General features: G+C 54.4%; 1 protein-coding gene across 1 annotated transcript in view; it reads right to left on the reverse strand.

Moving 5' to 3' along the window:
- Positions 1-16165, reverse strand: part of COL27A1 (collagen type XXVII alpha 1 chain) — a 146393-nt gene that overhangs the window by 48222 nt on the left and 82006 nt on the right. Inside the window, exons 22-28 of the mRNA XM_007449735.1 lie at positions 14942-14986; positions 13700-13753; positions 11994-12038; positions 7518-7571; positions 5616-5669; positions 5197-5250; positions 1594-1647 (exon numbers count right to left, since the gene is read on the reverse strand). Of these exons, the coding sequence (XP_007449797.1) occupies positions 1594-1647; positions 5197-5250; positions 5616-5669; positions 7518-7571; positions 11994-12038; positions 13700-13753; positions 14942-14986 (360 nt within the window). The remainder of the gene's footprint in view (positions 1-1593; positions 1648-5196; positions 5251-5615; positions 5670-7517; positions 7572-11993; positions 12039-13699; positions 13754-14941; positions 14987-16165) is intronic.

A 16165-nucleotide genomic window follows, 5' to 3' on the forward strand; every position in this document is an offset into this window, starting at 1 on the left:
CGGGGGGTGCGCCCCACAGGTTTTGCATCCCTGCCAAACCCAGCAGGGGGCGGGGCTCATGTTCCTGAAGCTCCCCTTCCAGCCCCTGAGACTTTGATGCGGTTGGGAGCCTGGGTTTCCTCAAGCAGGAGATACATTCTTCAAGCCACCACCGGGAAGGGTGGTCCGACGGTTGTGAGGGGCTCAGTGAGTTGATGGAGGCCTGAGCCTCTGCATCCGGCAGGCTGTGCCGGGCAGGGCCTGGGCCAGCACAGCTCCACCTCCAGCCAACCTGGCTTCCCGGGCAGGAGGGAATGTGCAGAGGGTCAGGGTGCAACCCGGCTGCCAAAGGGTCTTGGCTACTCCCAGAGTCCAGGACATGGCACTGGGAGGGGTCCTGCCAGGCCAGGAGAATGCCTCTAAGGCTCGTCTCTCCGAGGCAGACTTCGCTCAGAGCACCTCGTTCAGGGGAAATTTTTAAACTACTTGAAATTCAGCCAAGAAGAGAATAATCATCTCGGATCCCCTGGTACGAGCTTGAGTATCAGGCCTGGACTGCCTGGGCCACTGTGCCATCTTGTTTCCTTCTCACAAGGCTGCCTGGCCTGGCACCTGGACACCCACTGGGGGCAGGAAACCACTCCATCTGCCCTCCCCGCCTTCAGTATGCGAAAGAGTCAGATCCCCTGGGTTCAAATCACAGTTCTGCCACTTTCTAGCTGTGCAACCTGAGGCAGGTGACTTAACCTCTCTGTGCCTTAGGTTCCTTATCTGTAAGATGGGAATTAAGAATAGCACCTACATTATAGGGTAGTGCTGAAAAGTAGCTGAGTCAATGTACGTGATAGTGCCTGGCACAGAGTAAGTACTAGTGATTACCTCTAGCTACCGTGCTCAGGGCCAGCCCTGCATAAAACCCTCTGCGGCTCCCCACTACCCTTGGAACATAGCCCATAGGCTTAGCTGTGGTGTTTGAGGCCCTGCTTGGCTTGACACTTGCTAATTCTTGGTCTTATCCCTCTCTCCTGCCCCTCTGTTGAACCAGGGGGAATCCCTAAACATGCTGTTCCTTCTCACCTTAAGGCTTTCCCTCTGCCGGGAACCTGGCATCAGCTCAAGCATCACCCTCTCCTTGAAGCCTTCCCTGGTACCCTGGTCAGGTGAGGTGCCTCTTCCAGGCTCCCAAGTTGCCTGTGTTTCCACCATCGACGTGCTAATGACCCTGTACTGTCTGTTTGACCTACTTGATTGAGCCATGAAGCCAGGCAAGGGTCCTGCCTGTCCTGTTCTTGTGGTATCTAGAGTCTCCAACAGTGGCCGGCCCATAGCAGGTGCTAAATAAATTGTAGATGAATGAATGCATGAGCAAACACATGAATGGTCAAAGCATCGGCACCACAGAGCCCCTCTGTTCCTGCTGGATGGCAAGGCGTGGTGCTCAGAAATGGGCTGGGAAAGATGGGTGGGGGTCCCACACGGAGAGCCAGGCCTGGGAGGAGGCTGGTGCTGTGAAAGTCACAGATCTCAGGGCTGGGCGGAGGGCAAGGACCAAGAGGGGTCTCTCCAGCAGGTGGCCCCACCAGTGTCCACCCCCGGGGGCTGGGCCGCACTTACCCGTCGTCCCTTTGCTCCCCTCATGCCCAGCGGGCCTCGAGATCCTGGAGGACCCTGTGGGGAGGAGAAAGAGTCTGGAGAAACCCCCTTTTAGGGAGCAAGTACAACACCGAAGGTTAGGCCTGCAGCGTCAAACCGGCGCTGCTCAGGAGCGGCCACTCCCGAGCCCAGCAGCTCCAGATGGAAGGACTGGGCCCAGTGGGAAGATCTGTCCCCCAGGAGAAGCAGCAGATGTGCTGCCACCTTGAGCAGGAGTCAGCGCCTGGGCCTGGGGATCCGGCAGCAGGGAGAAGGCATCCTGGATGGATAAGCCGCTTCCTTCTTTATCTCAAAATCAACAACCGGCAGCTATGAGGACGTTCCTGACCAAAATCTCCAACTCCCACTTCCCCTTTTCTCTCTCCATCAGCAAGGAGAATATGGGGTCCCAAGTTCCGTCCCCCACCCTGACCTTGAATATTACCTGCAAGCACCCAGAAGGCTCTGCCCAGGGCAGGAAGAGTCAGGGAGGGTAAGAGAGGGCAGAGCCAGACCAGGGCCCTGAAGTGAGGGCGGGGGAGCAGGAAGCACGTGTGGAGGGGGGAGGGGGGAGGGGGGAGGGGGAGAGGCTGGGCGGAGAAGTCGGTGGGGGAGGCAAAGAGAAGGGAGCAGGGCCTGGCCCCGGGAAGACGCCTCGACAGGGTTATCTCGGTTTGGTGAAGGAATGACAAGAAGAGACAGGGAGGGAGGGAAAGAAAAAACAGGGCTGGTTTTGTCCTTTGAATTCCCAGCACCTGGCCCAGGGCGGGCCGATGACAGGGATTAAGGGAAGGACTGAAGAGGACAGAGGATAGGAAGGGAGAGAAAGAAGGTGAAGAGAAGAAGCAGGCCGCCTCGCTGCCTGGTTTCTCTCCCCAGGTTCCAGCCCCCAGCTATACACGTCAAGCTGCGTCTTAGCCGCATGGCTGGCCGAGGACCCCTCCAACAGCTGCAGGAGCCTCCCAGCTCCGCGGGATTCTCAGACTGGGCGTGCTCCTTTTACAAGAAAAGACGGCCTCATCCCCCCCCCTCCGAATACCAGGGAGAGGCCCAGCTCAGTTTGGGGCCTCAGGAAAAACTCCTCTTTCTGCTCCCATTTTCCTCTTCCCAGGGCCTCAGGGGGCGCAGACCTTTCAACTGCTAAAGGGCTGATGTGAGGCGCTGGGTCCCAACCTGATCCCTTGTCAGCAGAGCAAGCAGGGTGTGGACCTGGGCTTGGCCCCCTAAAAGGACAGATCTGACTCCCGGGTGAGGGAGAACATGACGACTGGGTGAGAATGGACCATTTTATAGAGGGATCTCAGACTGCAGAAGGCATGCAATGCGTCACTGGGAAATTTCAGGAGCCAAGTCTCAACTCAGAGGCAGTAGCGTAGAGTGCTTAAAAGAACACACTGTTCCACCAGAGAACTAGGTTCAAGCCCTGACTCTGCCACGTACTAATTCTGTGACCTTTGGCAAGTGACTTAAACTCTTTGGGCCTCAGTTTCATCATCTATAAAATGGGTATAAGAAGAGTCCCTGACTCCTAGAGTTGCTAGGAAGATGAAATGACCTGGAAGGTCCTCAGTAAAGGGTTGCTGTCAGCTCTCTCAAAAGGAGAGGAGGTCAGAAACTGGTGGTCCCAGGACCTGACTGTTCCCCTCCAAATAATGGAGATAATAACCTTGGCTGACCTCAGTGGACTGTAGGAGAACATGGATGTTAAAGTGATTGGAAAAGTGGAAAATGCCAATCAGATGTGAACCGTACCATCAGAAATGTCACTTTCATAGTAACAGTCTTACTAATAATAGTGATAATTATCATATCTAACAAATAGTGATAGCAATTATTATTGTTACCATCCATTAAGCACTTAGTATATGCGGGTAGTTTGCTAAGCATTACATCATGCACGGTACCATTCATTTCTCACAACAGTCTCATAATGAAGGTGGTATTATGCTGACTCAGATGGGGAAACTGAGGCTCAGAGATGCTACACATGTTGCCAACAATCACACAGCTAGTAAAGGGGGAGCCAGAATTTGACTCACATGTGTCTGATTCTGAAGCTTTCTGGAGCTCCATGCTATCCTGCTTCCCCAGTGGCACTGGGGGCAGCTGGCTGACCGAAAGGAGCCCCAAGAGATCCAAGGGCCCAGCCCCACACTGCAACAGAGGAGGGTCAATGGCAACCTTGGGATCTGAAAACGGCAGCTCACTGTTTGATTTCACTAAGTCGGAGCCAAACCATTGAACAGATGGAAGCACTGAGGAAATGGAATGGGGAGGAGGTTGGACACGGGAGGAAGAAAGCCTAGAGGGAGGCTCAGGGAGGCTGAGGTCCGGGGGCACAGCTAGAATTGGATGATAGACCCCTAGCATCCTTGTTCTCTGGCTTCGGCCCTACCCTGGGCACCTAGCACTGTCTGGCACATAGTAGGTGCTCAGTAAAAGTCTGTTAATGAGTGAGAGGACTAGACAGTGAGAACCTTAAGAGCAGGATCTATTTTGTACCATTTTGGCAACTCCAGGACTGAGCATGGGCACAGCACACGGCAGGTGCACAGAAAAGTTTGGGAACTGAGTTGGCCTTGCTTCCCTAAGTGGCTCAGAGAACTGGTGTGGGCGCACTTCCCTTGGATTCAAACCATCGAAGGCTCCCGTTCCCTCCTTCCTCAGACCCCAGGGAGCCCCTCAGTCTAGCCTGTGAAGGCACCTGAACTCATCACCCTCCAGGCTTGCCCCGGGATCCTGCCTGTGCCAGTCCCCCTCCCACCATACCCTTTCCACCTGCCTGAAGCCCACCCTCCCATCCCCTCGCCCCAGAGTGGGCTCCCAGCCTTGAACCTCAGCCTTGGCCGAAGTGAGTGCCCTGCCCCAATTCCCTCCGTCCTCCACCAGCAGAGGTGGAGGGACCAGAAGCTCCATGTGCTCAGGGTGAGAGCCACCCAGCCCCCAACCCTACCTCACCCTCGGGGGAGGAGGAGGGACCCCTGCATCCGGGTGCTCCCGGCCACACCCTCCCCCCAGCCCCCCGCCTCTCCCACCTCCCCGCCTTGGGATCCTCAGGAATACCCCTGGTGCCTCAGTCATCGTGAGAAGCCCAGGACCCCTGTATCCTTGGCCCTTCATTTCCCATTCTCTTCCCTGCTTTCTCCATAGCAGCTGTCACTTATTTACTGGCTTCTCTCTCCGCCACACCAGAATACGAGCTCCTAAAGGGCAGGGACAGCTTTCTGCCTTGTTGATGGCAGCTCCTGGAGTGGCACATGTGACACAGTATTTCCTGAGTGAATGAATAAAGCAACAGAGGTGCCAATGACCATGATACTCCCTTGCAATGACCATCCCTATGTAATGAACATTAGCTGCCTGGTTTCGTTTCACCCATACAATCACACTATCATGACCATGATTATTTCATCTGTTTTTCATATGAGCAAAATTTAGGCGCAGAGAAGTTCAATGAACTGCCCTGACAATACAGCCAGGGAGTGGGGGAGCTGGGATTCCCGGTCTGTCTGACTTTGAGACCTGGACTCCTCACCATGACTCGACAGTGGGTTTGAGCTCAGGGAACATGAGGGCTTTGCTTACCATAGGTCCAGGCTCTCCGGGGGTCCCAACACCACCTGGAGTTCCAGGATGACCCTATCAAGAAAGAGATGAAAAAGAAGGAATCAGCTCTGGAAGGTGCCTCTTCCTTCTGCAGTACTGCCTCGGCCGCGGCTCAGCCCCAGCCCAGGGCCTCCTGGAAGGTAAAGGAGCCGGTCATCGTGAACGCCTTGGGTACGCGGACGCAGGCAGAGGAGAGCAGAGCTGTCACCGCGGCTGTGACAGGAGAGGGCAAAGGGATGCAGACTTGCTCCTTACCATCGACCCCTTGGGTCCGGGCGCGCCTGGGGGTCCCATCATGCCCCGGTCACCCTGTGATGGAGACAGCAATTCAGGGAGGTCACGGCAGTGGGGTGGCTCTATGGGGGGGGGGGGGGGGGGGAGGGGGGCTTGCTCCTTACCATCGACCCCTTGGGTCCGGGCGCGCCTGGGGGTCCCATCATGCCCCGGTCACCCTGTGATGGAGACAGCAATTCAGGGAGGTCACGGCAGTGGGGTGGCTCTATGGGGGGGGGGGGAGGGTGCAGAGGGCACTCCAGAGACTAGAGGGGTGTAGGGGCTTGTCCAAGGTCTATAGCCACATCACCCAGGGTGGTGACAGGGGGAGGGGGGAGTCCTGAGATTTCAGTCAGCAGAAGCCAAGAACCCCAGCAAGTCCTAGGAGGCCTCAGCCTCCACTGCGGTGTGCCACACACACGGTGGGCTTCCCTTGGGCAGGGCTGGTCCAGATCAAGGATGTGCTAAACACGTCATCCGCTTTGATCCTGGCCCACGTTCTGTGGTCCTCATTAGGCCTGGCATCCCCTGGGCTGGGCTTGCTAAGGCAGAGATGGCAATATAAGGCATTTCTTTTATTCTCCCCACCCCCTGCTCCAACCCAGATGAGATGCTGGAGAATCAGAGACGCAACTTAGTCTCTCTTGACCAATCCAGACAGATCGGGCAGAGATGGCAGGTGTAGCAGACAGAGCTATGGCCAGAAGGCAGCGGCTCTGGGTTTGGATCCTGGCTCTATTTGTGTGAAGCCCTCTTTCTTGTATCCGCACAGGCAGCAAACATTTCTTGAGCATCTACTATGTGCCTGGCATGATATGCTAGACCCTGAAGACACGATGGTGGGTAGAAACAGACAGACTTTGCTCACACGGAGTGAGACAGAGTGTTATGAGGAGACTGACACAAATCACCAAAACAGATGCAAACTGGGGTAAGTGAAGTGAGGGAGTGGGTCTTGGTGCTAAGGTGTTTCACTAGGGGATTTGACCCCTCGAGTGCAGGGGTGTGGTGGGGAAGGCTTCCCTCAGAATGCTGAAGGATAACTGAGAGTCATCTAGGCAAAGATAGGGGGATGGGAAGAGTGTACCTGGCCAAGGGAACGGCATGGGTAATGGTTTGCAGGTGAGGAGGGACATGGACCATTCGAGCAACAAAAGAAGGCCAGAGATGGCTTTGATATTGCACTGAAGTTATCAAAGACGTTACCATGGAGGCAACAGGGTGACGGTTACACAGGGCCTTCCTGTGCTATTTTTTGCAACTTCCTGTGAATATAATTACTTCCAAAAGTGTTAAATATAAAAGAAGAGAAAGAGGAGAAAGAGAAGGAGGAGGAGGAGAAGGTGACCAGAAGGTCTGGGACACAGGGAATGATAAGAGGGATGAGCCTGGAAAGCTAGGTGGGGCCAGATCAGGACCTCAGTCTTTCCATCTATCCAGTGGGAATAATATCAACTCCCGTAGCTCGCCTTCCTGGGGAATCAGATAAAACTTCCCCTCAAGGGCCCATGGGAGATGGGAAGCCACAAGCTATGGGCTGGGAGCCAACGTGGGGCAAAGCGTGGCCATGGAAACTGAATCCCAGCTCTGCCACTTCCTATCTGGGTCACGTCGAGCAAGTCACCTCCCCTATTGCAGCCTCGGTTATCTGGTCTGTAAAACAGAGCTGCTGGCATTAACAAGGCAAACTGAAGAACTGGGCTCCTTTTTTGAAAGATTACTCCGCCTCTCCTGTTGCCAGAGCCCCATGCAGTGCCAGCGCGCAGCCGCGAGCGGCCCAGACCACGGAGATGGCTGTCACACAGACATCTAACTGTGTTTCAGGATGCCGGCAGGAGGGCATGGCGGAAGCCCCAGGGGATGCTGGGACACGGAACAATGGCTCTTTGAGGGTCTGGAAGGCCAGGGAAGCGAGGAGAGGCCAGGGAGGGAGGTCTGACACCCCCAGGGCAACTGGCCCCTTCCCCTTTTAAAAATTTCAAAACACAAGCTCTATTTGCTTAGATATTCCCGCCAACACGACTTACCTTTTCTCCCGTGATTCCTGGCTCCCCGACCAGACCAACGAATCCCAGAAGTCCCTATAAGAAATGTGTATAAAAGCAAGAGAAAGAAGGAAGCAACGTGAATTCAGAGATGTGCTGAGTTTCAAAGGCAACTCGCCCACATCTCTCTTCCACTGGAGCTGTCTCCCCGTGTCTCCTGCCCCGTGCCGGGTAATCCAGCCGGCGTGGGGCTGCCACCGAGGAGAGAGTTGCCTCTCTTTGGGCACTGTCCTGACTTCCTCCACTCCACCAGATGGTTCTGATTTTGGAGCCAAGCGGTGGGGCTGCTGCCAGCATCCCTGGGAGAGCCACACATTCTTCCCGCGCCAGAAGCTGGGAGGCAGCCACCTTTGGGGAGGGGGTGGGATAGGGGAGTAGGGGGGCGGGGCAGGGGAAGGTCCTACAGCGGTGCTGGGAAGAGGCCTGCCTATGAGAAATCTGTCCCCATCTTTCGGGGCTCTGGGGCTGTTTCAAAGAGAGAAACAAACCTGTTGGCGGGGATAGAAGAAACACCCTAACAGCCCTTGCCAAAAAGACCTGATTGAAATCTGGGAAGTGAAGTCCTTTTTACTGTCTTGTGAAAGGCTTCCTCTCCTTTCTGAAAGAGCACACACACACACACACACACACACACACACACACTGTGGTTCCTGTTGCTCTGTTTAACTCCACTGGGTGATAACTGGCCTCTGTGTTCCAGGATTCTTCTAGGTGGCCGCAGGCCTCGCTGCCGCCAGGAGCAGGTGACTGGCTCATCCTCAGTGAGGGTGAAGGGCTTAGTTAGAGGAGTAACCCCGGAAGGCAGGCAATTCCCAGCCCAGACCCCACTCTCTTCTCTGCTAAGGAAAATTCCTGCAGAGGAGGGTCTAGGGTGGTCCAGGGGTGCAAAAGTGGCTTTGGAAGAGCCCAGGTTTGTAGCCAAGGGTTTCTGGGAGAATTCGGGAAGACTGAGGGATGAGTGGCTTTGCCCCATAAAACATGCTCCCTGTCCCCAAAGTGTATCCAGAAAGAAATGAGACCTTGAACCTGATGAGAAACAAATCCGAAGTTGTACACTCAGGCAGTGAAGCTGTGGCCCCACCTGCCAGGCAACTAGAGTGAAGAAAAAGCATCCAGTTCCAAAGGGTCAGCTCTGCGGGGCTCAGAGACAGTTTTAAAGTGGCAGCTCAGACCAGGACTATGTGTGTCTCGTGGCTGCAGCCTAGGATTCAACTCTGGTCTGTGTGGCTCCAAAGCCCATGCACCTGTCAGTCACTCCAACACGTGTGGCCATGAGCAGGGTACCGATCTGCCTGGCACTCCGACACTATCACCATCCGTGGGGGCCTAGTTCCCTGAGTTCACAGACCCTTCAGGGTTGAAGTATGAGGTGAGAGGGGTGAGGTTCAAGGTATGAGGTCATGGCTAATAAGTCACAGAAAATAACCAAGTATCCCTCCCATCCTATTCTAATTTATTTTAAAAGGGCACGGGGTTAAGACAGAGGCCTGAGCTCCTAGCAAGGGAGCAGTCAGACATTTAGTGGATACCGAGTAAAGGGAATAAAAACTGCTCTGTTAAGAGGCCCCTGCCCAACTGGCCCAGAGAAACAGAAATTTCATAGCTACTTTAAATTTATGAGTTGTCGGGTCCTGGAAGGCAGGCAGGTCATAAACTTCAATGAAGAAACCAAATGGGATCCTCATGAATAAGGGCCATACAGCCCATCCCCCGCCCCCATCCCAGGACACCCTGTCCCCACTGGGGCACTGTCCCGGAACATCCTGGCACCCTGTCCCGTGGGTGGAGCTGAGGCTGGTCCAGGGAAGCTCGTCCCCAAGGCCCAGGGCTTCCACCTGGCCGGGCTGGTGCAGAAGCAGATCTGACAGCTGTGGGCACAGTTGGCTCCTCTCCGCTGGCAAGAGGGCACGCGGGGGGAGGCAACATTGTCACCTACAGTGGGCATGGCACAGACGGGATCTGAGTCCCCAGTGTGGGGGAGGAGGCTGGCCCGGTGCTTATGCAGTCTACAGATAAAGGTCTGTTGTCGACTATGGGGGTTTTTCTCCCTCCCTCCCTGCTCTCATAGGACTCTCTGCTGGGTGCTGGGGATGCAGTTGGGAACAAGACAGTCGTGGGTCCTCTGCTGGATTAGACATCTCAGGGTTAGGTGTTTAGAGGCCTGGTTTCCCCCTGGACAGAGCTTCTTAAAGGTAACGCTCCTGCCTTGTAATTATCTTTGTGCACCCAGCACCTGGGACAGGGCCCGGCAGGCTGGCTGCACTCTAATTAGCTGTTGGAAAACCGCAAGAGCTCAGGTCAAGGGTTTTCTAGACTCTTCGGGGCAGGTTATGGGAATCCAGCAGGGCTGAGTGTCAACTTGGGCTCTGACGGTTATGTTACTGCCTGGGAGATCTCGGGCAAGTTACTTAACTTCTCAGAGCCTTGGTTTCCTCATCTGCAAAACGGGGCCAATACTACCGACTGTCATAGGGTTGCTGGAGGAACTGCCGGGGATGGTAAGGAAAGTGTTTGGCACAGAGCCTGGCACCTAACAGGCACCCGATAAATGCAGCAGACACTGTGGTTATAAGGAGGTCCTTATACTCTTTCCTGGGGATCCTCTGATTCTGCCGTGAATAGGAAATGCCTGCTCCTTCCCACCTCGGGAGGGGGCTGAGGGAACAGCAGGCATGGCACCCCGCATGCTGGCAGCCACTGGGCTCCTGCCTCACGGCTCAGACAGGTCTCTCTTTCCTGCTCAGCCAGCCGGGCAGCTAGCTGAGGGCTCTACTGAACAAGTGAGCCCGGGGCTGCCCAGGCCAGGTTGCCACTCCTGCCCCAGCTTTGCCACCACCTTACTTGGTCATCTAAGTCAAGCCCATTCCCCTCCAAGAATCCCAGCCTGCCAACATGGACCAGGATCCAGGGGTTCTTCACCTAGAGTCCCCGTAAGGCCCCACGGATGGATTTCAGGAGGCGGGGGGGCGGAGGTGGTCCATAAACTTGAATGGAAAAAACTACAACTTTTATTTTCACCAACCTATTGAAATTTAGCAAATATGAGTGTAGGCAACAAACCCACAGCACCTGTAATGGTCACAGATATTTACATGTCGCATTACCGTCACTGCTGCAGAGGGTTCAAAATGTATCAGTAAGGCTTGTCACCACTTCAAAATTGAGGTCATGACTGGACCCCTCCGTTAGATCTCGTTATTTAATGCAAGAATAAAGAAACAGATCTTTGAGGAGATCACATTTTAACGTACTGTCACATTTGTATTTCAATATAATTGATTTCCTTTGTAGTGCTTTGTTTTGTATTTTATGCATTTAAAAGTTCTCTATTCTGAGAAGGGGTCCATGGCCTTCACCAGCCTGCCAAAGGGGTCCAAGGCACAAAAAAGGTTAGGACCCCAGGATAGAGTGATTTCTAAGGACTCTTCGTGTCCTGCCATCTTAGGATTCCGAGTATCTATTTCCCGAGGGCCCTACCATGAGCATAACTATGAAATTAAATTTGCTGAACGTATTGCCTGTTTTTTTCCAATGAGGAAATACATCCAGGCCACGGCCGCCCTTCCAAACTCCCAGGCTTCCCACAGAATACACTCGAATAACACTGGAAAGGTTTCAAAAATCCAGTCCTCCCCCTGCTTTAGTTCCTTTCTTCCCCCCAACAGATGTTGCAGGCCTGGTGGGGAAGCTCATCGTGCGTGTGACTCTCACGCCATTGATGGTGTTTCTCGGTGGAGACAAATTCTTCTGGGTCCCCAGCATCATTGCTCCTTCCAGCCTGAGGCAGCTCCTCACAGGGTTCAGAAGGTGGGGTCCTCCTTTAAACGAGTGGAGGAGACTGCTACCTTCCAACCCGGCCTACAAGCCCAGAGGTGATGCTTTCAGGAGGCGCGGGGCTGCAGAGGGGGGATCTGAGGCCGGCCATCCACCCAGCAGCCTCCAGCACCGAGGGCCCTGGACCTCCTTCTCAATGACCACTTGTCACCTCCTCTCCTCTTGAGACCCTGACCCGACTTCCCAACTATCCAGACCCACTGGTTTGAATTTCATCTTCTTTATAATTTAGGGATGCCTGGACCAAGAGTCCCTGGCAAGTGGCTCTGCTTCTCTGGTCTTCAAGCTTCCCCGTTAAATTGAGCACGAACAGCGACCGTGAAGGGCTTTTCCACTTTTCACGTTCTGGGAGCAAAGTCACGTAATGTCTTTGGGCGAATGCCCCCAGAACATCTGCAGAATCAGGGCGTGGGGCGTGGCCGCTGTGACTGAGATTCATGGCTTTCTCATTCAGTGACCTCACCTCCCTCAGAGCCAGAGTCTGTCCGTGTCAATGAAAGGGGAAGATGAGCGAACCTACCTCTCCAGCTGGGATGGGGAATGAATGAGGTGCGTGTGTGTGCTTCCCACAATGTAAGCGCTCAGTAAAGGGAGCCGATATGCTCCAAGACAGTGGTGACTCACCTGCTCACCCACGGGCCCCGGCCGTCCAGGATTGCCTGGTTCTCCCTGCAGAGAAACAGAGGAGGGTCACTTGGCATGGGTGACAGGAGTCTACGCCTCCTGGGGGACACCCCAGTTGAGTGGCCTTAGTCCCCACCGGTGGGGATGGACCAGGAAACTCAACTCCAGAGTCTGGCCTTGGAGACTCCAAACAAGTGGCAGGGTCAAGGGATACTGGGACAGAACCTCTGGCCCCAGGGATGACCCCAGTCACCATTCCCTCAGAGTGGCCCTGGGCAGATTACTTGGCACGAGATCTGTATCTCATTTGGGCCCTTCATCAACCCATTTTGTGGAGATAGAAACTGAAGCTCAGAGAGGTGAAGTGACCTTCTGGAGGTCACACAGCGCGCTGGAAGCAGGGCTAGAATTGGAACTTTGGTCTGACTGATGGAAATCCCCATTCCTACAGCACCAGGCTGCCCCACCGCAGGACGTGCAGGGAGCTGGGGAGTCAGGGCGCCTGAGTACCGGACCTAACCCACCAGAGCTCTGCCACCAGCTCACAAGTGACTTTGGTGGGTCTCGTCTCTGCTCTGGGCTCGGCGTCCCCAGTTACAAATAAGGAAAACCAGACTCATTTGTCTCCGAGGCTGTTTCCAGCTCTCATACCAGGTGGCCATTCGCAGCCTCGTCTGTCTGCTGGGACGGCTCCTGCTTCTTCTGTAGCCATAGCCACACTGGTGAGCAGACCCACGGGATAAATCCACCCAGGCTATGTCACTGCTCCCACTACAGAAAGACAGCTGGTGTCTGAGGGAGAAAGGCCGAGACCTCAGAGGGCAGGATGTGAGCTTGGACCAGCCAGGAGTTTGGTTTACAAATGGATGTGGCGCATTGTGATCCCGGCTCGAGCCTCAGCCTCCACCCCAACTCCTCCCCGAGACCTCACACTTGGGACCCCCAGAGGGGCCAGACGGACACAGACATGGGGGCCATTTCCCCTGAGGGGAGGCGATGTGGACAGCCTGGGTCCCCCAGCTCTGCCCTCACCCTCTGTGCACTTGCCCAGCTGTAAACTTGGCCCAGTGACCCCTGCCCAGGATGGCTGGGGAAATCCAGCCTTCAAAGGGAGTGCCTGGAAAGGCATTAAGCTGCCCATGTGTTGAGGGTCATACTCTCCTACTAGGGACAGTTCTTTTTTGATAACTTTAAAAGAACTGTTAATAAATGAAATGCATGTTTATGGTACATGATGGGGAAAATACAGAAGCCCAGAGAAGAAAATGGAAATCTCCTGTAATCCCACCACCCAGAGATAACCCCCGTCCACATTCCAGCCTTTGCTCTGAGCCTTCGGGAACAAGCTCCTGCCACAGGCTCATCCTGCACTCTTCCACTGTGTGACCTGCTTCCTACACCCCCGCCATCGTCCCCCGCAATGCACAGGCATTTTCCTGTCTTGTAAAATCTTCCAGCACGCCATCTTTGGTGGCTACATTGTACCCCATTGCTTGAACGCTGCCCCACTGGGAGACACTGAGGTTCTGTCCATTTTTTCCTCTCTGTTAGCATACTTTGTGATAAACGGGGACCATTTCCTCCCTTTTTCACAACAGGCCAGGGATTCAGGGGTCATCCTAGGGCCTCACAGGTTGGCTCCCCCTCTCTCCTCTCTTCCCCAGGCATTCTCTCCTCCCTGCCCAGTCACTTCCAGGTCCCCTCACCTTCAAGCCATCCGGGCCACGCCTTCCAGGAAACCCCTTTCTGCCGGGTTGACCCTGCAACAGGGAGAGGTGAGTGAGAGAAGCCAGGAGGGGGCAGGGATGCAGAGCCCCTATGTCTCTAGGCTGCCAACTGTCCTTGGGGATGCAGGGAGGGTCTACAGCTGTGTGACCTTGGGAAGTCCCCCTTCCCCGGCTGGTCTTGTTTGCTAATGGGGATGATGAAACCTGCTTTCAAGGAGTGAGGAAAAGGAATGGACTGGAACAGAAGATAAAGGACACAGGGGGAATGGAGAGTTTACACCAGTGGTCCTCAAAGTGTGGTCCGGGGCCCTCTGGGGGTCCCTGAGACCCTTTCACTGGAGATTTCACTAGAGATCAAAACTATTTTCATAAGAATATTAAGCTGTCATTTGCCCGTGTCACTCATTTTCATGAATGTAAGTGGAGTTTTCCAGAGGCTACATGACACGTGGTATCATCCACAGATGGAACGCAGAGGCAGACTGGAGAATCCAGCTGACTCCTATTAAGCCAGACGTTAAAGGGATTTGCAAAATATGTAAAACAATGCCACTCTTTTCATTAGATGATTTTGCTTTGGAAAATATAACTATTTAAAAAAAAAAAAAACTATTACTTTTGTTAACATGAAACGGGTTTGTTATTAGTTTTGAATGAATTGATCCAAAGTTTCTCAGTTTTAAGTACTCATATCGATGTAAGCTACACAAAGAAAAGCATTTTGGGTCCTCAATCATTTTTAAGAATGTAAAGAGGTCCTGAGACCAAAAAAATCCACAAACTGCCAATTTATGCAATAGCGACTGAAGGTGGGGCGGGACATACACCTTCCTTCTGGAAGGCCACTTGGAGCAGAGGATAGAATGCAGAGTCAGTTTCCAGGCAGGGCATCCTCGCTTCCTGGCTATGAGATACTGGGCTAAGCCCTTCGCTCTTTGACCCTTGAGGGCCTTGAATGAAACTAAGAAAGGCACTGTCTCTCTCACAGGAGAATCAAATGAACGGAAATGGATGTGCAAAGCACCAGCACACAGTAGGTGCACAAGAACAGTTTCCTGCCCCTTGTCTCTCTCCTCTGGGGTCTGTCCTAGCTCCATCCCTGGGGGGGCCCAAGGCCCTCACTGACAACTTCTCTCCAGAGCACCACCCAGATGTTGCCCACCTGCACACAGCTGGCTCAGCACTGACAAATCCCACCTCCCCCAAGCCAGCAACACTCACCTCCAAGCCAGGGGCCCCCGGTGGCCCCATGGGTCCCTCATCTCCCTAGAGTCGGGAGACACGAGAGAGGAACAAAAAGGAGAAAGTTAACCCAGTGGTTGCCTTGGAGAACTTGACCTGCTAGGAGGGGAATGGGTGGGCACAGGAGAGCTCTCCTGGACCTAGAAATGGTGCACCTGGGCCCCTGCCTAGCCCCACCCAGGGCAGAGGCCTAGAGGCCAGGCCACATGGGTGCTTCTGTGTGAATGGGGCTCCAGCTGCCCTGTGAACGTGGTTAGCCCGGGCTGGTGGTAGTGCTGGGCAGGACAGCCAAACCCTATCATATGCTGTGGGAGTAGAGCCCAGACGGCAGCTCAAAGATACGGGCTCTATTCTGAGCTCTGCCATTTACTCGGTGAAAGAACTTACCCTCACTGTGCCTCAGTTTCCCCACCTGTAAAAGGGTGCAGGGCAGAGAGGATCATACTAAACTCTGATGAGTAGCCTAAGTTGAGTTCCTAGAGGAGAGCCACGATGTCTCATTCTTTTTTGAAGCCATGCCCCCGACATCACTCAGGATGAGTGTGCCCAGGGTCTAGTGGGTGGGTGGTGCATGAAGGCTGGGAGGCGGGCACAAGAGAGGGAAGAGATGGAGGACCGAATGAATGTATGAGTGGACAGATGAATCAATGAAGACACGAGCAAGTGGCAGGCATATGAGTGGTAACGTGGTAACGTGAGTGTAGATGGAAGCAAGGGGCCGGTGCCGTCTTTCCCTCCCACCCTCCTTCCGGCTTCCCGCCCGTGGAGATGCCTCAGGCCCTCCCACAGGCTCAGGCAGCCTCCAGACTGGGCCGTCTGGCATACCAGACCCGGAACCAGCCTGAGAAGGCACCCATGTCAGCGAGATGCCTGCCTGTGGTCGTGGTGAGTCTGGGTCTCCTGCACCCTCACCCAGGGCTGTGTGTCATGGGGGACCTGAGGCCTGAGGCCAAGGTGTGCAGTGGAGGGCCTCGTGCACGGGAAAAACCTGGGACCAGCCCGTGAGGCATCCAACAGCCCTCCACCTGATGCTCCAACAGGCCCAGAGAACTTGTCAATCCCCTTCATCATGAATGAGTCAATAAGCACATCTTCACTCTGCCACTTACTAGCTGCACAAGTCTTGTCATTCTCTGGGGAGGCCGGAGGCAGCCCCCAGGAGCCCAGAAGTTATAGGGTCTATGCCATGGGCTTTGGGTTCAG

Source organism: Lipotes vexillifer, unplaced genomic scaffold (assembly GCF_000442215.2).
Source record: "Lipotes vexillifer unplaced genomic scaffold, Lipotes_vexillifer_v1.1 scaffold230, whole genome shotgun sequence".
Lineage (NCBI taxonomy): Eukaryota > Metazoa > Chordata > Mammalia > Artiodactyla > Lipotidae > Lipotes > Lipotes vexillifer.